Source organism: Pteronotus mesoamericanus, unplaced genomic scaffold (genome assembly GCF_021234165.1).
Source record: "Pteronotus mesoamericanus isolate MK-2021 breed Mesoamerican mustached bat unplaced genomic scaffold, CSHL_Meso_final contig_164, whole genome shotgun sequence".
Classification (NCBI taxonomy): domain Eukaryota; kingdom Metazoa; phylum Chordata; class Mammalia; order Chiroptera; family Mormoopidae; genus Pteronotus; species Pteronotus mesoamericanus.
Genome location: NW_026555065.1, coordinates 9,174,606 through 9,200,792, shown reverse-complemented (window position 1 = coordinate 9,200,792; position 26,187 = coordinate 9,174,606). Strand labels below are relative to the sequence as shown.

The following is a 26,187-nucleotide window of genomic DNA, read 5'->3' as shown; positions in this document are numbered from 1 at the left end:
AAGTTATTTTTTGTAAGGTCCTGATGACAAGATTTCTCAAATTTATTTTTTTAAGTTATTAAATAGCTGCAAAGAATATAAATCAACTTAAACAGTCTTTTCTGTCAATTAGAGGACAGTATGAGTTATTAACGGAAAGAATATGGACTTCAGAGCCAGATAGATGTGTATTTGCATATCCTGCAACACCTTAGATAAAGCCCTCTGCCTCTTAGCCTCATTGCCCTCTCTGTAAAATAAAAGATAATACTTAACTCTTAGGTTGTGGTTGAGAACAACTAACCCAGTGTCTGACATGTACTAAGTAATCTACAAAAATTAGGAATTTCCCACTTTTTATTCTTCCCAGTTGAATGTTTTAAGCAGTGAAAATGTGACTATTAAGTGGGTTTCTATATGTTAAGTCTCATTGCATTAAGTTTTTTAATAAAAATCCCATTTTTATAGTTAACTGTACCTTGCCAGAATTGGTCCTTTGATTTGTATGTATGAAAAAGCAAGATGCTATTGAAGGGCGGATGAAGATTTCAATATAGAGGTCTCCAGCAAAATACGTATCTATTTCTAGTTCAAATATTGACTACAGCAAGCTTAAAAGTTAAGACTTAACCATTTATGATTAGTTTTTCATTTAAAATGTCTCTTGCTTCACCAAATACACTTATTCCACACTCTGTTTTCAGGATTTTTGTTCTCCTTTTAAAATCTGTTTATTATGCCATTTACTGTGGTCTTGGAGACCTATTGTAATTTACCAAATGATGTCACTTTCATTAACATTTTTCTAAATTTCAACATAAGTATTTCTTGAATTTGAGGCTTCAGGTATGATACTATTTATTGTTTGAAATTCTATTTACTTAGGCTAGTAGATGCATTAAGTATATCTATCAAGAATGGTAGAGGCAACTACTTAGATACCATGTAACATAACAAGTCTATACACCAATAGCTTCTTTTTCCATTAATGAGTCCTTTCACTCGTGTGGTTTTTCTTTCTAGATAACTATGATTGAGTACCTTAGAAAAGTTAAAGTAATTTATTCCTGTTTATTTTTCCTAAAGCAAAGCCAGCCAGCACAAGCCTCTCCATCAAGTGGAAAACAATCTGGAAACAGCGAACGTAAACGAAAGGAACCTCGAGAAAAAGATAAAGAAAAAGAAAAGGAAAAAAATAGCTGTGTTATTTTGTAACAAGTGTTGGATTCTATTGGAACCATCTATATGTCTTGAGAAACAAAACCACAGGAGGAAAGGAAGAAAAACCGATAAATACCGTCTGTGCCTGATTTCCCAAGGGATTTTGTTCATGTTTTTCAGGGGAAAGGTTGTTACTTAGCTACAATCAGACTTTTTCAAGTCACACAGTACACTCTTTATGAGCTGGAGTTTCATGTTACAAGTTGGAAATGCTGTGTGTTGTCATCCATGAAAAATATTGCACTTGTAGCCAAATAAGCAAATCACAGCAAATTTTGTGTCATAGTGACATTCATAACTCCTATCAGTTAGTAAGCTATTTTATCTTCTGTTCTAACAGTGAATGGAGGTAATTGATTTTGTCTGATTCCTTCCTGAAAGCTAAATATTAGCACAATAGTTTCTGAAATTAATTTTTACAATGTTAAATTATGATCTAATCCAGAAGAAACCAGGGGTTTAATATAGGGACTTAAACAGAAAAAAAAGACAAAAAAAAATAACAGGAATAAATAACTCTTAATTGTACATCGGACTAGTTCAGCCCTTGAACAGCTTTACCTTTCTTTAGGAATGTACATTTTAGATATTATTGTTAAGAACTGATAATGGAGCTTGGGTTTAATTAGATAGAAAAAAAATAAAGATTTGTATTTGTTTTCTAGTAGCAAAAAATTACATAACACTAATCTCATATCTTATCAAAATCAGATATTATGACTTTGTAGTGTGAAATTTTGAGGAATTTTGAAATCTGTAACATAGGTAACTTGGACCACAGTTACTATTTCCTGATAAGAAAAGGAAACCACAGTGGATGCTAGGCTTTGTAAAAATGGGGATATAGAAAAGAAAATGGTTCAATGTCTACCTTTTTCTAGAATTACCTTGAACCTTAAAATATAAATCATGTTTATTTGCTAGAAATTTAAGTATACTTACTAAAATCAACAAAAAAAGCACATTTCTGAAAGGAAGTTAGAGATAATCTGAGTCTACTAAAAAATCATTAATAAAAATCTGTTGGAGGAATTTATATAAAAGCAATCAGATTTTTTAACTTATGGGAACCAAATAAAACTATAACATCTTGTAGTGTTTGTAGGACTCAGAAAGAATATTTATTGAACTTTATCATGAGGCAACACATATATTCCTGTATTTCTAGGTATAGTTTGGAAAACTGTCCTTAATAGTTTCTTTTTATACACTTTATATTTAGTTTGTTTTAGTAATTTTTAAAACAGCTATTGCTGCTGCAAGTAGTTCTGTGATTTACATTCTAAGCCTCAGTGAATTTGTTTAAGAGCATCAGTGTCACTTGAGCATCCACGTGGAGAATGTTGTTTGTGGTCTGGGATGACAATAGACTACCAAAAAATGTGGTCTAGATCGCTTCAAGTATGTCCTTAAGATTCTCCGTGATCTAAGACAAGTTATAGGATTAGTCTACATGTAAAAAGTAAAGTCTTATTTATGGAAGGAATTATTCTAAGGGAAAAATCCAGGGTCAAGCTGTATCTTTTATGTCTTATGTATTGCATGTCTGTTTATGTTATACCATTTGTTATTTCTTCTAATTTCCTATTCTAGCATGATAATCATCAGAGAACCTGTTTGGGGTATAGAACTTTGATATAAAATATTTGGTGAGTCTCTTGATAATAACACAGAATATGCGTACATTGGTAAAGTAATCAAATGTACCACAGAATTCTCTGTTGGCTCAAACAAGTTGACCTTAGTCCAGGTTTACTCTTGATATCACTCTGGTTGAAGGAGGAAACTAAAACCTCAGGGTTTCTTTTTCCCAGAACAGATAGTAGTGATAGTGCATTATATTTTAATAAGAAAAAACAAAACAATAAATCCTGAGAAATTTTACAAAGCATATTTGAGGCATATTTTCCCATAATTATATACTTATCTATTTATTGCCCTTGAAAAATATATGTGTAGGAGTTACTTTTCTGTTATTTGCTACTGTTGTCTTAATTTGTTCCAAAGATTATACTGCCATTCTCCATTCCCTCTGGAAGAAAAAAATAACTCACTCAAAAGCAGCAATGCTATCAGTTAAGTAGATGTCAATGTATACTTACAAGAAGTAACTAAAAAATGTAATGTGTTAGTTAATGTAACCTTTTTCTATGTTGTATTTCCAAGTCAGATTTTCTTACATTCCTGGAAAGTTTGATATACCAAGAGTGATAATGATAAAATGTTTGATTTGATTACTGTGGGGAAAAAAATTAAATGTTCAATTCTATTAAAACAAACAAACTTCTCAGAGATACTGGTTTCCCATCCTTGAAGGTTATAAAGAATTTAGAGCTATTGTGTCTTTATTTTCTTATATTTTTCTCAACAAATTATATTTAGACATTTCATTGCTGGTTTGGGTACGTTGGAATTTGGTAGCAGTATGTCAAAGTCGTTCATTCACAGTAGTTTGCAGTACTTGAACATTGTTACATGTATACTGCTAGCAGCAGTTAGAACTCAAACGTTTTTGTTTTTAATATTCATAGGCTAGATTAGGGGCACATTTGCACCAACCAGTCTCCACTACAGCTAGTAAGCAAGGCACATGAATGAATGATATGATCACTATACTTCCATACTATCAAAATCTATTCCTTAAGGTTAGTGACCAGTCTTTATTAACAATATGAATTTTCTTCTTATCTAAGACTATCGAATCAATAATGCTATGATTCACAATAGGTTATCAACATTTAAAAGTACTTACTGTTTATTTCTGAAGCAAGGATCCATGACTTCTATTAGATTCTCCAAGGAATCTGGGAATTTTCCTCAAATTTAAGGGTCAACATTTTAAGGATACACAGACTATGCAGTTTGAGGTGGCTAAAATTGGCAGTGGCTGTTTCCTGTAATATGTTGGTTCATTGTAGTTAGGTAAAGTAACTGCTATATTTCAAGGTGTCAGGTTAGTTGAATGAGGCATAGGTTTAATTTTAAGATTAGGAATTGGAATATATTGTTTTATTGTCTCACATTTCTAGTATTTGACTACTAATCCCTTATTATGTTTTGAATTCTTCCTCATACTTCTTGATCATAGTTTAATGAAGCAAGTTAGAATCAGAGATTAGTTGACTGAACCCAAAATTAACCATTTTGTACTTACACACGAACTTACTTTGTTTTTAATGAATCACCACTTAAGTTCCCTAAGTGACAGAAGATCTTGAGAGAGAAGGACTAGAAGTCAAATAGATATTTAAGGAAAGAATTATTGTGGTCCCTTATTAATGTAGGCATATGAAGCAGAGAAATCAAAGCAAGAATTTCCAGAACTGTCCTCAATCTCATTTACTTAAATATTTTTAGAAAACAAAAAGCAAACTTTCCCATTCAATATACCAGTCATTTTCAATATGATGGAAAGCTATGGGCTTTACCTATCACACACTACTTGAGCATACAACTTAAACTATAATGGTAAACTTATATTTGATAAAGTAAGATGGAGGCATTAAGATAGTTATATTTTAATGAATTGGAAATGTAGAATTAAGAAACACTTCATCTCTAAAAATTTGGCTTTTATCTTGCCATAGTAAACTTTCTGTGCCTCAATTTACTCAAAAAATGTAAATGATACTTTTTTAGTGCTTTGCACTCCTGAATAAAGGGCATAGTATAAGCACAAAGTATTACCTAAATAATCATAATTATACACATCTTTTGTTCTTGAATGTGCAGATTTTTTCCCCAATGACTATTTCTTAAACCAGTTGTTTAATGCTGTCATAATTTGTAGAATTATTGTGTCTTAGAGTATGGCTTCATCTCTTCCGAAAAGGTATTTTACTGTTCTCTTGTGTTTTGTGGACTATAGGGTCAAAATCAAGAGTATTTAGTAAGAATAAAAACCACTAAAATTGTATTTCTCCCAGTACCTTTCATATATATTTAGATTCTCTGCCTTTTCCTCCATGGAACAAAGTATAATGGTATCAGGTTAGTAGTACCATATATGTGAACTTTATTGCATGGATGGAATACATTTAGATCTCTCAACTACTGTCGTTTTTAGGGCTATTTAAATTGTTTTTAGTATAAAGTGTCGATAATGTGCATTTAAATGTAGTTTAGAAAATGACTGAAAATGGTGAAGGACCTCATCAGAGTCAGAGTTCTCAGGTTCTCTGGTAATTTCATGTCTTTTTTTCCCTGACGTCAAACACCTCTGAAGCTTTTGGGAAAACACGAAGAATTGAGGTTACTCTTCTTGGTGACACTATAAAACAAACTAAAATTTAAAATAGAAAGCTTCCTGAACAAAATAAATGCAAAATAGAGCTAATGGAGTCTAAGCAACACATTGCAGGGCCCAGATAAATTTAACTTTGAAGATCTGAATTTTAATTAATGCATGTATTTGACTTAATCCTCATGTTTCTGCTTTAAGTAATTAGAGTTTAATAAATTGATACGCATATATATTCTTATGGGAAGGATTCCAGTTTCTAATTTCACTTCTATCTAAAAAACATTAAACTCAAGAGCAGGGTAAAATTCTTCAACTACCGCCTCAAGTTCAGCTTCACACAATTGTTCTGAGAAAGGAAGAAATTTAGACTTGTCTGCCTGTAACAGATGTCTTTAAGGGCATGGTACTATCCCAGATAAGGTGTTGAAATACCATGGCAGAAATACAGAACCTAAGCTTTAAAGCACAGTAGATTAAAGGAAAAAAAGTAGAAAAAATCTACTTCATTAGATATTACAAGAATTTCTTCAAATCATGTAGTAATTTGTCACCAATAACTAAAAACTATATCCATCCTCAATGTAATGTCCTGCTTTGAGAGGTAGGGAGGCCTCCTAGATAGAAAATACACAAAAATTTTTCTCAAGGTGATCCTGGCTTTGTTGGCTTTAGTAGCTACAGCTTTAAATAGGAAGTCAGGAAACTAAGTTGCCCACGTAAATTCCAAGTCAGTGACCTGTCCAAACTAATATTATAACTGACTACTGAGCAGTTCTAACCAATGGGATGAATTTTGAGACTAAGGTCATTTAATCTTTGAAAATATGTCTTGCATGTCTCTCAATTTTGCCAGATTTTTTTGTTCCTTTTTACATCTTGGTTGTGTGAAACAATCATTTTTTCCAGAGTATATAAGATACTTAAACTTTACAGATTTTTAAAGATGAGGATTTGAAAAGCTTCCAATGGTTTTTGTTAAAAATCTTCCTCAATAAAATGACAACTGTTCTCACAGATCTGCACATCATAAGTAAGACAACATGATACAAGATTGATGTATGATTGCTACACAACAGTCAGCAAATGGGACAGCCTTCACTTGTGAAACTTCAGAGAAACCCTGAAAGTCATTTCCTAAAGTTAGTGCATGTGAGTTTTTCTCCTTGAATTGTGCAGAATAATTGAATCGTGGCACATATTTGGGGGAATAGCAAGTGAAATTGTATAAAGGCTGTAGAGAAAGTGATCTTGAAATATAGCAAGAGGAAGAAACAAGTTTTCTTCCTTTACTGTCAGACTATTTGGGTCAAGAAGTTTACTGTGACATAGATCTCTCTGCCTGGCCAAGATTGGCCTGTTAAACAAGGATCTCAAAGAGTTTAAACAGTGTATGAGTGCCTATTTTTTCTCCTTTTTTACTATCTTAATGCCCTTCCTACTTCTGAAATAATTCATCTGTTTTGCTTTATGATCAGCTTTAATTTCAGTTTAAGAATAATAACAGCCCTAGAGCTGATAGAAAAGAGCACTGGAATGCATTTTTTTAAATAAAGACACCATGAAGCACCTACCCAACTTAGGGTTGAACTGAATTTCTATGAAAGTTGCTGTCTTAAATAGTAATTATGCTAAAACTACTTAATTCTAAAAACTGTCATTTCAGAAGTTTCACTTTTGGAAAGTATTCCTTTGAAAAAAGGCACATTGAACAAACCTAGATGGGAAAGTATAAAATATTTCTGACAGAATTATTCAGTATTCAACATTTAATTTCATGTTTGTTACTGTACCACAAAGATGGTGTCATTCTTGGATTAAAACGTTGAATTTCTTGTTGATATACTTAAAACTGTAACCAGTGATAACATTCTTAGTATTTTTTATTATAGATTATATTTTATTTCAATAAACTTTGATATTTAGATCAAACAGTCTTTCTGCTATGTATATGCCTCTCCTTAAGCTACTTCTTACAGATATGAGTGGGGAAATCAGGAATTGACTTACTGATTCAAACTTATGTAGGATTAACTCTTAAAATACTTGGACCAACTCTTGATAAAGACAGGTACTCCCCACCCCAGGCAGTGAAAGAAGCAATCAGCTCTATGCCATATAGTTAATTTCCTGATCCCAATGGTAGATTCATTGTATCTGATATTTCTATCCTCTCGGAGGACTTAAGTTAGAAAGAGTTGAGAATGGATTAGTTTCTCTTTACATTAAGCCAATCCGTAAAGTTTTTGTACAATGTCCAAAAAAGCTAATGTCTGACATTTCTCTGTGAAAGCTTTTGTAGACTCTCCAGCCCTCGAAGCAGAATTACTCATTCCACTTAGTGTTTTGCTGACTTCACCTCATTGTAGCATTTAAACTAGATCGGGAGTCTTTTAAGGACACAGATCCTGTCTCATTCATCTTGATTGTCTTGGCACATTACATATTCATTAGTACTTTTAATGAACTCAAATATCTACTTACAAGAATTTTTAAAAGTATATATTTTTGATTATGCTATTACAGTTGTCCCAATTTCGCCCCAGCCCTGTGCCCACCTCCAGCCAGCACCCCCCACTCGCTCAGGCAGTCCCCACACCATTGTTACGTACACAGAGGGAACTAAAATCCTTAGTCCTTAATCCATGCCCTCAGCTCTGATTTTCCCTGGGTATCATCCTGCATCCTCTGCCTAGAGCCAATGGGAGAACTCTTGGGGAACAGCAGCCTAACACAACTAGGTAAGTAGCATTGTTCTTTCTCTATTTCATAGCCTTCTTGAAGGGTCTCTTTCCTCGCTTTATATTATCCTATGAAGGGGGCACCTATTAATTTGTTGGAGCTGAGATTTGAAGGCAAGCAGTCTGATCCAGAATCTGCACTTAACAAATATCTGGAAGAAGACAAGAAATCTAGGCTGGGTCTGTGTTTGGATTCTGACCTGACTTTTAAAGTCACATTTGATTCAAACCTTGCCATAATCTTCAAAATTGGGCCTACTAGCTTCTATTGTACTTAGTGATTTTACATCAGTTAATTCTGCACAGTCTGTTCTCTCATCTCTAAAATGGAATAATTTTTACCTCTTGAAATTGTTGTAATGTACATAGTGTCATACACATAATAAAGTCAATAAACTATAACATTGTTACGACCAGACTAGGGACAACTTTTGGGGGTAGAGATTTGAACAATTTACAAAGATATATCAGTGGTCAATAATCACGTGAAAACATGCTCAACATCAATAGTCAGCAGGGAAATGTAAAAGAAAACCACAGTAAGATAGTTCTATATACCCACTAAAATGGCTAAAATTAAAAAGACTGACAATACCAAGTATTGGTGAATTGGTGGAGTAATTTGGAGCCTTCTAATTACTGATGTAAAATGGTACAACCACTTCAGAAAACTGGCAGTTTCCTGTGATGTTAAACATATGCTTAATCTATTTTATTTATATATATATTATATATTCTATAAAATAATATATAAAATTATAAAATACATATGTATATATATCCCAGCAATTCCACTCCTGGATATTCAGTCAAGAGAAATGAAAACTTGTTTGCATATAAATATTCACAGTTTTATTCACAATAGTCAAAAACTGTCAACTCAAATTTCCATCAACAAGTTAAAGCATAAAAACTGTGGTACACCCATACAATGGAATACTACCCAGCCACAAAAAGGAGCTACTGATACAATGCAAAGCAACATGACTGAATTGCAGAAATATGCTGAACAACAGAAGCCAGGTACAAAAGACAGTACTGTATGATTCTGTTTATATGAAACTCTAGGAAACATAAAACCTGTAGTGATAGACGGGTGGTTGCGTAGGGCCAGAGATGTGGATTGTGATGACTAGGAAAGGGGGCAAGAAAAACTTTTAGTGATGGAAATGTTTTGCATCTTGATCATGGTAGTAGTCACTTGGGTGTATATGTTTGTCAAAACTCATTAAACTGTACACTTAAAATGTGTGCATTACATAATTTTTAAATTTCACTTCAAAAAATCATAAATTGCATTGACAGCAAACAATTGAAACCTGAAATGTAAAAAATCCCACTTAAAAAAGCATCAAACAACATACTAGATATAAACTTAACAAAATTTGTAAGATCTATATATATACATACACTGAAAACTAAAACTTCAGTTACTTCATTTCTGTCATTGTGTGCGCCTACTTGGAGTTTCTATGTTTAAAGTTCAAAATAGCTAGAGTGAGTAAGAACTAGAAAGTACTATTTTTGCTTAGTAAGTGCCAATTTTTAGTTGATGCAAAAATATTTTATTGGTCCCTGGCCTGGTAGCTCAGTTGGTTAGAGTGTTATCCTGATATGCCAAGGTTTAGTTCAATCCCTGGTCAGGGCACATACAAGAAGCAACCAATGAATGCATAAATAAATGGAACAACAAATCAACAACTCTCTCCTCCTTCCTCTCCCTCTCTAAAGTCAATAAATACAATTTTTAAAAATTTTACTGAATTATATTTTAAATGGAAAATTATTTTAAAACTAAAGAATAAAGGAAATGCTTACATGGTAACTTTGCCATATAGAAAAGAATATATTAAAAAATTATCTGCTTTGTGATATGAAATACATTACATATCCCATTGGTCTTAGCTGCCCTTTGCTGGATGAAATGGTTTGAAGTGATGTAAGTATGTGCTTATGTTTGAACTTGGTTCCACCACTTGCTATCTTTATGATTTGGGGCAAACTGTTTCTTAGTTTATACACATACAAAAAGGGAATAACATACCTACACCTAAACCATAATCTTTTAGGAATTAAATGAGTTAATGCATGTAAATTAGCTAGCGCAGTGTCTCCCTAGTACAGAGTAGGTTCTCAATAAATAGTAACGTATGACAACCTTACTCATGTTTAAGGAGCCTGACACACAGCTTGAACTATCAGTTACCTCCTTGTGTGACAAGATCTTTTCCCTTTTGGTTAAAATGATCAATTGCCTGTATTTAAAATTTTTATTATAAAAGGAGTTAGACTGTAGGAATCACAAATCTATGAATAAAGAAATTGGGGTCTATAAAAGTTAAATTCTGTTTATGATTTGAGCTAGTAGGATCAGACCCAGACTCCAGGCCTTCTAACGCTTGGTCTCATTTTTAATCCTGGTATCTGACTATAACTTTTTAAAACCCTTTTCATAGGTGAATCTCTACTTAATAGGATGAAAACAAAGTACTGCTGATCCAAATAATACATACTATTAATATATCACAGCACAACCAGGACCGTTCTGAAAGCTCTGGACATTAAGTTCCTGAAGCTGATACAGAAGTTGCCCATCCCCACCCTGAGTGGTTCAACTACATAAAGTTAATACTAATCAGTTAACTAGAAAATTATGTAAATCAGAGCATTTCATTCCCTTGGCAAAAGATGAGGTTTCTAAAACTAAAATGACATGTGCTCGAGCTGTGATGAGTTAAGACTCTAACTACCCATAAAATTGCCAGCTGCTCTTCAAAGAACATTTGGTCTTTCCTACTCTGAGCTGTAGCTCCATAGTGACTCTCAATCCTGGCTGCACATATGAACTGTCTGGGGGAACTTTCACAGAAAAATATGCCCAGGCCCCACTCATGAATGCCTGAGGTTAGGACCGAGCTTGAGAGCTGCCAGCTTAACTTATCCAGATGGAGCTCAGGTTTTTGTCCAGTCAGGAATGGTACCAGTTCAGTTCTCTATTTAACCAGCAACATTTACAAATGAAGTTTTCCTTTTCTGCCTTAAAATCAGAGCACATAACATGACAAGAGAAATCATGAATAGAATCTTTTCAGTATGCCATACATTTTTTTTCCCATTTAAATCCTCACAACAGCTCTGTCAGGCAAGGTAAGTCGATCGTAATAACATCCTTGAGCTACACCTAGATTGCCCACAATTGTGCACATCTAGTAAATTCCTACATATTCCTAAGCCTATGATCGTTAGACTGGATCACCCTGCAGGCTGTCCCAGAGGCGAAGGCCTTCCCTGTAGTACAATCTCACCACGTTCGGGTTATTGAGTAGTTCAGTGATAGCAGGGAGATGCAGGCAAGGTGAAGCAGGCCCGGTCAGGCTGCCTTTACCGAGACCAGAGAGCTAGAAACAAGGAGGACCAAGGATGGTAGATCAGTTGGGGAATACAGTAAAAGTCATTAAACTAAGGTATGTGATAATTTTAGGAAAATTAGAATATTTTAAAGGGTGTTATTTTTGAGAATCAAAATATTTAGTTTTAGCATCTACTTGAGGGATGCACCATATCTTATCATAGCATCTGATCCGTTTCCCCGCCACTCCATGTCACAAATGCTTGGCAGAGTATGAGTAAATTAATGAATTAATACATATTGATGGATATCATTAGAAATTTATTACCAGAAAACAGCCTCCATCCTAATGACTGGTCATTGGTTGAGCTTTTGATTGGCTTAGCCGATTTCTAATAAACTGATGAAAAATGTTAACTATTGAGCAGATTTCATACTCTTGTTTCCCAACCCTGTTGGCAAATTCAAGTCAGAAGCAAAATGTGGTTGAGCACAGAACTGGAGCCAAGATGACCTCATGGCTTCTGTTCATGCCTGAGGCAGGCACCTCCTCTGAGGGAATGAGAGCCCCAGGCTTAGATCTGATGGTCAAAGCAGCCAGTCCTGACCAGTCCCGAGGAGTGGCCTGGGAGAACGGGGTTACACCACTGCAATTTCAAGACAAAACCCCCGGCCCCTCCTTCCACCAATTATTCCAACCAGATTCCTGCACCTAAACCCCTACTATAAAAATCCCAAACCCTCCACATGATTATTCATTAAAAAAAAAAAAAAAAAACTTCAGTGACTACTAAGTGCCAGGTGCTGGGGATACAGCAGTGGGAAACAATGAGACAAAAAGCCTGTCCCTGTGGGAGCTTACATCTGAGTAGGAAGAGACAGATAGTGTCAGAGAGGAAGGCAGAGAGGGAATCCTGAGGGTGGGGGTAAGAGTGTAGCAGTTTCAAATATCAAGGACGACATTACTGAGAAAACATTTCAGCAAGACCTGAAGATTTGTGGGCATCTAGGGGAGGACCATTCCAGATCAAGGAATCAGCAAGGGCAAAGGCTGGAGATGGGAGGTTGTATTCAGGAAGTAGAAGGAGAGCGAGGTGAGCGAAACTGAGCCAGGAGCATAGCAAGAAAGGAGGTAAGAGGAGTAGGGCACTTGAAAGACTTTGGATTTATTTCGACAGAGATGGGGAGATAGGTATCAGAGAACCAGCAGAGGAGAGGCATACATATAAGTGCGGTGCAGATCTAAGATAAAGGTGATCATTACAGAACATTTGGGTGAAAATTAAGTTTAGGAAACCTTGACCCTTAACCTGGTTCAATGGTGAAGCATATCACAAAGAGAAAGGAAGCAGCTTACCTTGTAGGAAGCACTTAAGGATTTTAGAAAACAATGTTTCACGTAAAAAGCAGTATTTATTGACCAATACATTCTGAGTTAGGAAAGAATGTTTATGTCTGGCTGCCTTACTGACTTGAAGATAGTGCCTACGTATTTCTGAGAATTACAGTTTGTGGAGGGGAACTGAGCATGTTAGAAGTGCTTTAGAGGAATGGTAATGAACCATTTGTTGGAGGTATTGGAAAAGATTCATCTTTAAGTAAGGAATGGGATCAGATGTGGTTCTTTATAAAGAATGTAAAAGTAATTTAACGTTTTCCCATAAGGAATCAGAGGGTATTGTTGGAAATGGCTTAAGTACAGAGGAACTGAGTTAAGTGACAATCTAGCAAGAGATAAAAATATAGGCAAAAAGGTCTTTAATTTTTCTTTACTTCATGTAATTAAGAGTTTGGAAACTTTTCTTATACTCCTGAAGTTTGTATTTTTCTTTCACAATTATTTTTGGCATGCATGCGGTTTGACTTTAGTGTCTCACCCAAGATTACCAAGACTGGCTCCTTGAACCCCTTTAAGGCAAACTGTTGCTCCTAAATCACCGAAACCTTTTACTCTATGGTGAAATTTTTGGATTGCCTGTCCAGTGTATGGCGAATAGCAGATTTCCTCCTTTCTCTGGTTTTAAGGAGCCTGCTTTATAAAATCCCTAAATTTGGTTTTTACAACTGACTCTTAGCCAGCCAGACCTCTATAATTGGTGCCCCCAAACTTTGAGGGCTACTCCCAACACCAATGCCAACATTTCAGAGGGGGCTTTGTCAGATTTTCTCAATTTAAAAAATTAGATTGTTGCCCTGGCTGGTGTGGCTCAGTGGACTGAGCGCTGGCCTGCGAACCAATGGGTCACCAGTTTGATTCCCAGTCAGGGCACATGCCTGGGTTGCAGGCCAGGTCCCCAGGAAGGGGTGTGCGAGAGGCAACCACACATTGGTGTTTCTCTCACTCCCTTACCGTGTCTAAAAATAAATAAACAAAATCTTTAAAAAATTTAGATTGTTGATTATTCCAATTTTTCTACATTTACACTAAAGGGTACTACAGTGCACAGACAGTGTAAGTAATTATTGTTTCCTCAGGTTGCCATGGTATAGCTTTTCAAGAGATCCTTTCTCAGATACTAATCTGAAAAATGGGGGCAGGGTAACTGTTACCTACGGCTAGCAGGATTCTCCTGAGGATTAGGCAAGCAAATGCACTTAAAATGCTTAGCACACTGTCCAGCACATAAAGTGCTGGGCAGCTATTAGCAACTACATAATCCCTTGTGATAGCTCCATTCTACCAATGAGCAAACAGACTAGGAACAATATAATGACCCAAAGTCACAAAGAAAGGCAGAGTGGAAGTTAGTTCATTCCTATACTGAGGTTCTTACATGCCATTCTACAAAGTGCGAGGGATCAGGAAATGAAGTAAACTCCTCCCACCCCCCACCCCCAACTTGTTCCCGCAATTGTAGGGCTGGGAAGGGCAAGAAAGGCTACATAAAACCCACAGCGATACAAAAAGTACCAGTTCCCCAAAGGGCCAAAGACCAGGGCACCGTGGCTGCCCCCAGCCATCAGAAGTCTGAGCCATCTCAGGGGCATGACCATATCCGCTTAGTAACATTTACAAGAGCTTGTAGAAAGACTCCTTCTCAACTCAGAAGGTGACCTCAGAGCTGAGATCTAGAGGTTAAGTAGTAACCTGTGCAAGATCACAGAGCTAAGAAATGGTGGAGGAACGGTTTGAACTTGGGTGTTTGAACTTGCTCCCATCTCTTACTTTTGTATGAACATAGAGACTGCTTAATTTACCAAGAACCTAGGACATGTGGATTATTCTTTGCTAATTTATACGAAGGAATATGGGAGGCTTTAAGAGATGCTCTTCTGAATTTACCTTGAAGGATTTTCCTAGACAAGATGCCTTAAAAAAAAAAAAAAGCCGTAGGATTAGTGAATAAGTCTCTAACACTTCAAGAGTGTATTGCCCAGCTACTGAGGTGAAGAGTCAAAGTTAGATTTATATCCTAGGATCCAAGGCAAGATTGCCGTTATAGCTCTAAACCTAGTTGATTCCTCTGGGTTTCATTCCAGAGAAGGCTAGAGGACTAACACCTAAAAAGCTGGAAACAAAGACACGTACACTTCTAGGTGTGGATTTTTATTTCACAAAGAGACAACAATGCCTTCCCACATACAAGTATTTACAAAACCCAACTGATTCACCGACCTAGAACCTGGGGTTTTTCCACTTCTCAACATAGTTGGGAATATGGAAACATTAATACCCACATAATTCCCAAAGTTGGAATTTATCCATCAAACAGTACAGATTACCTAAAAGTGCACTTACCTGCACAACTCAGTCTAAGAACCTCAGTGATACAAACCTCATGGCCAAGGTTTCGTTATCTATTTGGTCTCATACCATGCAAACCGGAACAAGTATGCTGCAATACTAAACTGAATATCGGTTCTCATTTACAATTAAAAAGGTTCTCAACACTTTAGCAACTATATATAATATGAAGGTTTATTTCAAAAAGAGTACATTTTTAAAACCAGGATACACAGATGCACTTAATGTAACAGTACCTTCTGCAAAAATAGGTTAAATAATACTCAGAAACGCAAGGAACAATCTTATTCTCTAAAAATTAGACAGCAGACTTTTTAAACTTAGCCTTCAAAATGAAGGCTGAAAATGCTTGGTGACAAGTAACTCTACAGCCTGGTACCACAGAGCTAATGCTGCAAATGAAACTACTACCACACAGCTGCAACTACTCTATATCCACACAGCGTTCAGCAAAATGGTTTTAATCCCAATCCTCTCAAATGTGTCTCGGTGCTACAAGAAAAAAAGTTGAATGATACACAAAACTATTAAAAGTTACAACAGAACTATTTAAACATCTTCTCCAAAATTGAGAAAAGCAATCATGTTAAATTTTAAAAAAGGAGAAATAAAGAAAAGTCTCAAGCAAGTCAGAGGTCCTCTTCGTGAGTAGTCAAGTAAAGTTTACTGGAGATTTCAATAAATTATCCTGAAACCATGGCAGAGAGCTAATTTTCAGAATCGTCGTGGAGGTCCACCTTTAAATGGCTTAAATCCAGAGCCACTTCCTCTTGGCATGGAATTGCCACCGATTTGTACAATTCTATTAATTGGGGAGGCATTACTGAAAAAGGTATAAAAGAAAAAGAAGTCAGAGAACAAAAGAACAAATAATTACAGTTAATAACTACAAAGTGCTTATAGTTCACCGGGCACTATTCTTTGTACTTTACCCATATTAAGTGATTTACTGTTTTCAACAGTCTCATTTTACTTATAAAGGAACTGATCTGGAGGTACAAGATCACAGAGCTAATAATCGTGGAGGCATAATTTGAACTTGAGCAGTGGATCTTGCCTCACAGTAAGCCATGTAATGGTATGCACATGAATGGACTGAAGCAGTGGTTCTCAAAGTGTGGTCCCCAGACCAGCACCAGCTAGGAAGTTGAATCTCTGACCTAGAGAACATCATTCAAGAAATGTTTCTGGAATTTTTTATATGTGTAATGCAATACAGTAGGTACTAATGAGTGAAACAAGAGAAAAGATCTACCAAAAAGCCCTACAACAATTTTGGGAGATAAAAGTCCACAGTGAAATGGTATAAATAGAATAAAACTAGTTTTGGGGAAGGTTTGAATGCCAGGTTGAGGAATCTGGATTAGCTCCTGTGACCTAGAAAATCAGCTTGTGGTTCTGGAGTAAGGAAATAGTATAACAAAACAGTACCAATAGTTAAATTTAGAAATAATGTGAATAATGGAGCAGAAAAAAGATTAATTTGGGAAGATCAAATAGAAGCTGAAATGAGGAAGAAAGCATAGCTATCACACATTTAAAAAAAAAAAATGAACCACACTTTATAAATTCATACTAGGAATGAAGAAAGATACACCTGGCTGGTGTGGCTCAGTGGATTGAGTGCCGGCCTGCAAACCAAAGGGTCACCAGTTCAATTCCCAGTCCGGGCACATGCCTGGGTTGTGGGCCAGGTCCCCAGTAGGGGGCGCACGAGTGGCAACCACACACTGATGCTTCTCTTCCTCTCTTCCCATGTCTAAAACAAAATAAAATCTTTTTTTTTTAAAGGGCTAAAAATTAAAATTAAAATTAAAAAAAAAAAAAGGAAAGATACAAACGAGGCCCATGGTTTTCCAGTCTGGGGGGATGAGATTCATGGTGGCACTGGCAAATTCGAAGAAGCAGGAGGCAAGAACTACGACATGAAGGTTTGAAACGAGAGGAATGGGTTTGTCTGTGACCCTGAACTTATGGAGACAGGGCTTGTAAATGCAGATGACAATATAGACCTCCATTTGCAGGAGCCTTCAAAAGAAATCAAAAAGGTAGAAAGAAGATGATGATGGATTAGAAACAGAAGTTTCAAAAAAGGGAAAAGCAATGGTGGGAAACGTGCTTATCCACCGAGGAGCCTAAGAACTAAGAAAATAAAGGAATCTATTTATCAGGAAACAAAGGCATTGGTGACCTTTAAAAAACAAAGGCAGAATGAGTGATGAGGCTGTGCAGGCACAAGTATAATAAACATTTACATTTGATGGTAGATGCAACCTATAGAAGAGTAACGTGGGTTACTCAGCCAAGCCCATATTTTGTCTAAGGTGGGGCAACGGCAAAGGAAGAAGGGCACGCAACAGAGGGAGAGGCCAAAGACCTGCCTGCAGAAGGGCCACAGTGGATGTTGGTGCAAAGACAAAGTAAAGCTCGCCTCTTAGCACATGAACAGGCTTTGGGTTAAATGTCCAAAAGTTTTGTAGGAGTTACAATATTTGAAAAGGAAGCAAACATACTTTCAGTTTTCTTTTTTCTTTCTAGGAATTTTAGGAGTGGTAGGTTGTGAACAAGAAGATGGTTCCAACTTGAAGTTAATGTTCATTATCTACTGGATTCTGACACACATACGTGCCTGTATCTAGATCAGTATGCCAGAATGCCAATCAATTAACTTATATTGAGGAACATAAACTGGCAAAAATTAACATCAGCTGCCCTGCATAAAATCTGCTGGAGATTTTGAGTTAATATGGGGAAATATCTGAGCAGATCTGGGGTTGTCACTATTCAACCTCTTAGAAGCTGTAATGACCTTTAAGGAAAGAATAAGAGTTTGGTTATGCGCCGGTGAAAAATTCTTAACTAGTTAACAAGTTACCTTGCATGTTGGCTTATCATGCCTGCCCCTGTCCGGCCATCACCCATTCGCCTTGTGTCATGATAGCCAGGCCCTTGGGAAGGGGGACCATGCCACTCTTTCCTTGGTCCGCTTGTATCCCGTCCATGGCGCTCAACCACGTGTCGTTCTTCAGGATAGTGCTGAAGGAGAGGGTATGAACAGAGAAGTCACGACACCTCAGCCGCACGCCACTTTACTTATGCTAGTGTGCTTTTAATGCAGAAACAAATTAGTAAGATGTCTGGGAAGATAAATGAATCAATAACACAACAGCAAATATAAAGGATTTCCATCCATTTTACTCAGGGTAAGATATGTGGGAAATGATTCAGCACTGTAATTGCTATTTCTATACCTTCTGGCATCCATGTACTTTCTGACCCTTGAGTACTTCTGGATCTCTATATAATGCCCGGATCTCTATATTTATATGTAAGAAGGCATAGGGAGGGGTCTTAACCTTAAGACAAATTAGGGTGAAAGACCAATATGTGAACACATAAAAACAAGAGCCGTTATATCACAGAGTACTAGGTGGTGCTCTGGCTCTGACAAGGTCTTCTACCCATGACCATGAAAAACAGAATACTGAACATAAAGAAACAAAAGCCTTAGAACTAAGGATCTGAGGAGAGAAGAGTCAAAAGTTATAATACGTCGCTTACAAAAACAAAAAATGAAAGGTGCCTTAGAGGGATATTAGTGGTAGAACAATATATAAGACTTACATTATGAAAAGTAGAATTTTCAAGGGAGAAGCACGATCTCCTCATCAGGACGCCTTTCCTAAAAGAACTTCTGAAGGCAGAGGGCTTGTCTGTGAGACAGCCTTAAGTTTTACTCTAAATAAAGGAGCACATCTGACTGTACACCCAGCCTTAAAGCTCTATTTAGGGTAAACAACTCAATGAACTGACCTCCTGAATACTTCTACTGATGAGAAACATTATAGCTTATAACACCATCAGGCCCACGTCTGTATCATAACTGCTCTAGATGAAATGGAAACTGTATAGTGTGGTATTAGCTAGAATGCCAAGGAATTAAAAATTTTTCTAGTAAAGAAAAAAGGTTCCCCCAAAACCTCGTATTTTGTATTTAAATAGAAAGCAGCACCAGAGTATAATGGAGGTTGAAGAATGGATACACACAAACTTCAGGATTCTTTTTTATGTATAACTTGAGATGATACTCTGTATGTGCTACTTCAATCCATATGTCAGTATATAATCAACAGAATGCTTTTAAATTAATCAAAAGGTTTTTGCTCATTATAGCTGCTTGAGAGATGAAGATACTTTCTTCTGTCCAGGTTCATTAAAACTCAAACATTCAAGTCAATAAAGTAAAACAAGAGTAAAAAGCAATTTAGAACTACAAAATTTTTATTTCAGTTCTACAGTTAAAACCGCTTAATGGCTGACTTCTGGTCAAGATGGAGGTGTAGGAAAACATGGATTGCCTCCTCACATTACTACATCAAAATTAAAATTAAACTATAGGACATTCTAAACTGTTGTTCAGAACCATCAGAAAGAGTTGAATGGAAGTAGGACAACTACGGAATTAAAGAAACCACATCCACCCGCCGGTAGGAGGGCTGGAGATGCAGAACAAGCTGGTCCCACATCCACATGTGATGGATAAAAATTCGGGAGAGCTATCTCGGGAGCAAAGAGTCCCAGTTCCACACCAGGCCCCCCAAGACCAGGGTTCCAGTGCCAGGAAGAAAAGTCCCCATAAATCCTGGCTGCAAAAGGCAGTGGGGACTGAGTCGGTGGAAGAAACTTCTAAAGTCCCAAGCAGTTCCTCTTAAAGAACCCACACACGGACTTACTCAGACTCACTCCGTCTGAGCTTGAGCACTACGGGAGCAGCTTGAAAGGCACCAGTGGCACATAGGGAGGAAGTAAAGTATCTGACATCAGGGCAAGAGTTGGGGGGACAGCTTTCTTTAGACAGAAAGTCGGGCAGAGGCCACTCTCCCTGTTCTGAACCCTCCTCCCACAGAGCCACAGAGCCAGCAGGTGGGCGCCATATCTGAGACTCATCCACGGAGCTAGAGCTGTTTGCCCCACCCTGGAGGTCCCTGAGGCTCCTGTGTCCCACCCAAGTTTTGGGCCCTTGCAAGCTGTAAACAATGGCTCTTCCATAGGAATGGCTAATATTGGCTCAGGCTGCACAACTTCCTAAATCCTCTCAAACTAGCAATATCCAGCCGTAGTGAGCCCCCAGCCTCCATTCCTCTAGCTAAGTGGCCTTAGGCCTGGCACTAGCAGCAGTGAGCCTAGGTTCAAGCTTAGCTTCACCTGGGAACCTCCAAGCCCAGAACAAGGAGCAGCCATCTCAGATTGCTCTATGGCTAAGACAGGGTGGCCCTGGGCAAAACACAGGTGGGGGCTGACTTTGGCCTGCACCACCCAGGAAACCCCAGAGCCTGCACACAGAGTGGACAACTACAGACTATTTCAGAGCACCACCACCCACCACCCTGCCCCTGGCACAGCTGACCCTCCAAGTAGGGTGGAAGTTGGTGGTCAGTCCTTGCAGCTGACTGGCCTGGGTAAATCCCTCCCATTGACCTGCCAAAAGCAACCAAGGCTCAACTAAAAGAGGAGGGTGAACTCAGCCCACTTGAAGGGCGTACTTTGAGTATCCAGCTTAGGTGATAGGGGAGGCTGTGTTACTGGACCCTATAGGACACCTACAACATTTGGCCACACTACCAAGACAGGGAGTCATAGCAGCTCCACCTAGTACATAGGAACAAACTGAGGAAGGTTGCCAAAGTGAGGAGACAACAAAACATGGCCCAAATGAAAGAACAGATCAAAACTCCAGGAAAAGAGCTAAACAAAATGGAAATAAGCAATCCACCAAATGCAGAGTTCAAAACACTGCTTATAAAGATGCTCAAGGAACTTAATGAGGACCTCAGCAGAATAAAAAAGATCCAGTCAGAAACAGAGGATACACTAATTGAAATAAAGAAAAATTTACAGGGAAACAACAGTAGAGTGGATGAAGTTGAGAATCAGATCAATGATTTGGAACATAAGGAACCAAGAAACAAATATGCAGAAAACAAGAAGAAAAGAATCCAAAAAAAAAAAAAAGTGAGGCTAGTATAAGCCTCTGGGCCAACTTTTAAAAGAGGTCCAACATTAGCCTCTAGGGGTGCCAGAAGGAGAAGAGAAAGAGCAAGATATTGGAAATCTATCTGAAAAAATAGTGAAAGAAAACTTCCCTAATTTGGTGAAGAAAATAGACAGGCAAGTCCAGAAAGCACAGAGTCCCAATTATGATGGATGCAAAAAAGACCACTCCAAGACACATCATTATTGAAAGGCCAAAGGTTAAAGATAAAGAGAGACTCTTAAGAGCAAGAGAAAAGCAGTTAGTTACCAGAAGGATGCCTGGTGGGAGGGGGCTGGGAGAAGGGGTGAGGAGGTGAGGGGATTAAGTAATACAAAACAGGTAGTTACAGAATAGCCATGGGGGTGTAAAGTACAGCACAGGAAACCCGAAAAACTTATACACACGACCCACGGACATGAACAATGGTGGGGGGACTGCCTGCGGGAGTGGGGATGCTGGGGGAGTGGGGGGCAAAGGGGAGAAAATCAGGACAACTGTAATACCTTAATCAATAAAATACAATTTAAAAAAATAAATAAACCCAAAGCCCTCAGTAAGACTCATCTACCAAATGTAATAATTCTCAAATTTCAGCAGGAAGTTTAACAAAAAAACAAAACAAGAATTTCAGGGCTAGTATCCTACTTCTTTGGACTACCGAAGTTCAACTACTGAGAGTAAAGTATGGAAAATATTAAGATCTTTTTCAGGAAACTAGTTTCCCAATCATTCTAATCAACTAATCAAGGTCACAACAAAATGGTAAGTCCTCTAATTTGAAGAATTGAGAATAAACCTTAAGCCCTGGCCAGGCATTCAGTTGGTTAGAGCACCACCCCAATATGCCAAGGTTGTGGGTTCAATCCCCAATCAGGGCACATACAAGAAACAACAATGAATGCATAAATAAGTGGGACAACAAACTAATGTTTCTCTCTCCCCCTGCTTCCTTTCTCTCTAAAATCAATTTTTATAAAAGAGAGAGAGAATACACCTCTCAGAATTTACCTGTGCTCCACTTCCTCGGTCTGTGATGACTCTGTCTCCCTCTCTGTTTCCGTAGCCCGAAGTGTTACTGCGACTCCCATGGGGAGCCCCTCTTACACTGTGTCCCGACACTTCTCTCCCAGATCGTTCTGGCCTTTCAACCCTGTAAAACAAATTCCCAAAAAGTATGTGATCAAAATTCTATTATAACATTTTTTAAACCCTAATGCATTATATACCACAAACCAGGCATTAGGAATGACATAAATACCTTGTTTCCCGTTTGTCACTGGACAGGCCTCCTTCACCTTTCCAGGTGGACGGTCTAGACGGATTGGGCCCTGCTTCTCGAGGATGTCTAGGGTGAGTGAGATCAGGCCTGTCATGAATGATCACGGCTCTCCTCTCATCTCGTTCCCCTCGTACTTCAAGCCTGTCTGTTTCTCCAAGTTCGTTTCTTGGTGGTGGAGGTTCATTTCTTCTGGAATCACTGAAATTTTTGGGATACCTTTCAAAACCTGGATCTTCTCTTCGTGCAGTCGGACGTGTTTTTTTCCCTTCACTTTGACCAACAAAGCGTTCTCGCCTATTAGTTATCCAAAACAAAGAATATAGGTCATGAGAAGAACTTACTTGGCCTTATTCTTGTTAACTTTATTTGCATAACCTACAATAATTACACCTTCTGTAGAAAATTACCTTAGGGCAAAGCCATGAAAAAGTCCACAATTATTGATTATAATAATTCATATTCTTTTAAATTGAGCTAAATGCCTGGGATGAAGGTTGGCTTTTAGCTCTCTGGTGGAATTATATTAAACACTCAAATCACTACCAACATGAGGATATTTTACTGCTCTTAACAGTTGAGGCATCCAAAGCTGACAGCACTCCCACAAGTATGAAAAGCTAAGCAGATAAAGCCACCTATTTAACCTTGTAATGGTAGCCTACTAAACTAATCTTGAGCACTAAATCATATTTCCATTAACAAAAACCAAATATGTGCCCAGGCAGGGTGGCTCAGTTAGTTGGAGCATCACCCTGTTCATCAAAAGGTTGTGGGTTTGATTTCCAGTCAGGGCACGTACAGGAGGCAACTGTTCAATGTTTCACTCTCACATCAGTTGTGTGTGTCTCTCTCCCCCGCCCTCCCTTTCACTCTAAAATCAATAAACATATCCTTAGGTAAGGACCAAAAAAAAAAAAGAAAGAAAGAAAGAAAGAGACATGGAAAAAGAAAAAGAACAGAGGAAACTGCTGTGTTATGGGCTGGGAGCTGGAGTGTTTTGTTAAGATAACCTGGGCCTACATAAGATTTGGGAGTTATCTGTCTGTGATGAGACCAGCAAGCAGTAACTCAGACAAGAAAATGTGTTCTGTTCACCAGTACCTGCAAAAGGAGACATCATCCCAACAAATGGTATATGAAAATGAATCCACTGTCCCTTTCTCTAAACCTTTTTATATTTTCTAAATTAATGAGTTCTAAATACTGTTACTCAGCTTTAAACGCCACCACTAGGGAGAAAAAAAACGACTGAAGAAATAATTTGTTAATATATTTGCAGCAACAGTAGAAAAAATAAATCCAGGATATTCATTCATATACTAGGAAATCACCTAGTATAAACTGACTGCGATGTTAGATGGGAAGTTTTATGTTATCCAAGATGCAAACTTATTCTGTGTTTAAATCTGCATTATTATGTTAGTTTTTGTTGATTACTTGTTTTTCTTCATATTATAATCCTCTTTGGTTGTCCCTTGTAAATTCTGTATTGTAAGAACATGAAAAATTAAAATGACCAAGAGAAGTCGCTGATATGCATAGGCATATTTGGATAGTTCATAGAATCCATAAATAAAATGAGGGTATTTTTTAAAGTAAAGTAAAGTAAAGGAAAACAAAGGTTTGCAATTGGATGATTAATTTTCCATGGAGTATGATAACTCCTAGGCAAATTAAGTGACTCATCATTTGAAGGGAAGTCTTCTCAACTCCCTTATAGCAGCCAAAAGGATCAACTATTACATGTTTGAAGCCTAGAGTTTCCTTATTTCGAAAAAAGAGTTGGTCTAAAGTTATTGTAAAGGCAAGCATGGACATGGTTGGCCAGCTGAATTGGCAATTAGAATAAATCTTGACTGTGGACAAGTTAGCTGTGGTTGACTCCTGTGTGGCTGTAAATCATCTTCTGTCTTTAAAAGGACAAAAGCTGCTAGGACGTTTAGGTTCTGAAATAGGCAGTTTAGTCTTTGAGGGTTTCTTGAAGTACAGAAAGGCGTCACCTAAACACTACATGCCTAATCATCTCAGAGTTGAGACTCTTAACTCTTTAGGAGTTGGTCCACAGTGTAAATTTCAATCACTCAGATGTTTTCCCTGGTCATTTCTGAGGGTCTTTCACATGAGAGAAAGAAAAAGGGAAAGAGTTAGACCTTGCAGGTGTGAGCATGGGACCTGGTGGCCAACGGAAGTGTCATTCCCTGGAAATACTGGTTCAGAAGGCTTGCACTTGTTATTGTGTTAGCTTCTAAGCTTGGTGCTGAGAGCCATTTCATATTTTAAACTAGTTCAACTTCACAGTTCTAGTTATTCGAACCATTTGTTACAGACTCTTGAGGGGGTCATCTTGACTTTTGACCTGTAATATGTTGAGATGTTTTCATACCAGAGTGTACCAAAAGAGTGCACTGAGTGAAGGCAAGCTACAGAAAAAAAGTACACATCTTACTTCATTTGGAAAAAAATATTAGGTGGTGAATACACAATGCAGTATAGAGATCATGTGTCATAAAAATGTACACTTGAAATCTGCATGATCCTATTAATCAATATCACCCCAATTTAAAAAATACGATTTATTTGAACACTCAGTTCTGACCTGTACTTCGGTAAACTTTTAATAGAGAACCAAACATATCACTTGCAAGACTCACACACTACATACATCAGTTTTCAACATAATCTATTTACCTTTCAAAAGATGAAGACTGTACTGTTGAACTCTCAGGAAACCTGCCCCTCTCTCGGTGATCAAAATCATTAAATCTGTTCTGTTGGCGAGAATAGTCAGATCCATGGCTGAATCGTGCATCTGTATCTAGAGACAACTTTTTATTCTCGCTCCAGTAATGATCATCTCGCCTTGAAGAGAAATATTTGCTCATTTATATAAATTAGTATTATAATAATCAAACATCACTTACTCGGAGTCACACATACCACATGCTAGGAACTGTGGATATAGAGGGCAATAAACTCCAAACACAAAACATACTGTTACAAGAACGAGCTAGCAACAAATTAATAAATTATGTAAAGTCACATAGTGTTAGAGGGATTTCACAGGAGAGAAAATAGTTGAAAAACTGTCTATTTTAAAATTACTAGATGAAAAAAATACAAGTAAGATCAAGTAATAGATATACCACTTCATAGTAAAATTCTAAACAGCAGTATACAAACTTTTCAGTTATACTTTACTTTGGAAAGGATAGAGAGGTGAGCCCCAAGCACAATTCATTCATTATACCTATTTCTCAACACAATCAACTAAATCTCATAGAATTTACATTGAGAAAATTAAGTGACTATACTTTTCAAATGTATTGTGAATCATGAAGACAAACTCACAACAGAATCTACATATTTAGTCTTCCCAAGTTTATGACTTCCCCTTTTTGTACTATCTGTACTACCGTGTAAGAATTTTGAAAATAGGTATGAGTTTGAGAACCAACCCTGAAGCCTCCTAAGACCATTATTTCCAGCCATAATGGAAGAACGCCTGGCATTAGAAAGGAAAAAGGAAAAGGAGAGCAGGTCTTCCTACTTGACAACAGACTAGGTCCAGCCCATTACTACAATCATTCCCATCCCTGTTG

The 26,187-nt window shown here is 37.3% G+C and overlaps 2 protein-coding genes across 6 annotated transcripts in view; one reads left to right on the top strand and one right to left on the bottom strand.

Annotated features, from left to right (window-relative positions):
• Nucleotides 1-1,875, top strand: part of MINDY2 (MINDY lysine 48 deubiquitinase 2) — a 71,420-nt gene extending 69,545 nt beyond the window's left edge. For both annotated transcript variants that reach the window (XM_054565357.1, XM_054565356.1), the window contains one exon: nt 1,066-1,875. In XM_054565357.1, the coding sequence (XP_054421332.1) occupies nt 1,066-1,194 (129 nt within the window). In that variant the 3' untranslated portion in view covers nt 1,195-1,875. The remainder of the gene's footprint in view (nt 1-1,065) is intronic.
• Nucleotides 1,876-14,508: 12,633 nt separating this feature from the next.
• SLTM (SAFB like transcription modulator) overlaps nt 14,509-26,187 on the bottom strand; it is a 46,623-nt gene continuing 34,944 nt past the window's right edge. For 2 of the 4 annotated variants that reach the window (XM_054565352.1, XM_054565353.1), the window contains exons 17-21: nt 25,277-25,447; nt 22,568-22,882; nt 22,318-22,459; nt 18,151-18,311; nt 14,511-16,098 (exon numbers count right to left, since the gene is read on the bottom strand). In XM_054565352.1, the coding sequence (XP_054421327.1) occupies nt 15,990-16,098; nt 18,151-18,311; nt 22,318-22,459; nt 22,568-22,882; nt 25,277-25,447 (898 nt within the window). In that variant the 3' untranslated portion in view covers nt 14,511-15,989. Of the gene's footprint in view, nt 16,099-18,150; nt 18,312-22,317; nt 22,460-22,567; nt 22,883-25,276; nt 25,448-26,187 lie in introns of all 4 variants that reach the window. The other 2 variants (XM_054565354.1, XM_054565351.1) reach the window with 2 other exon arrangements.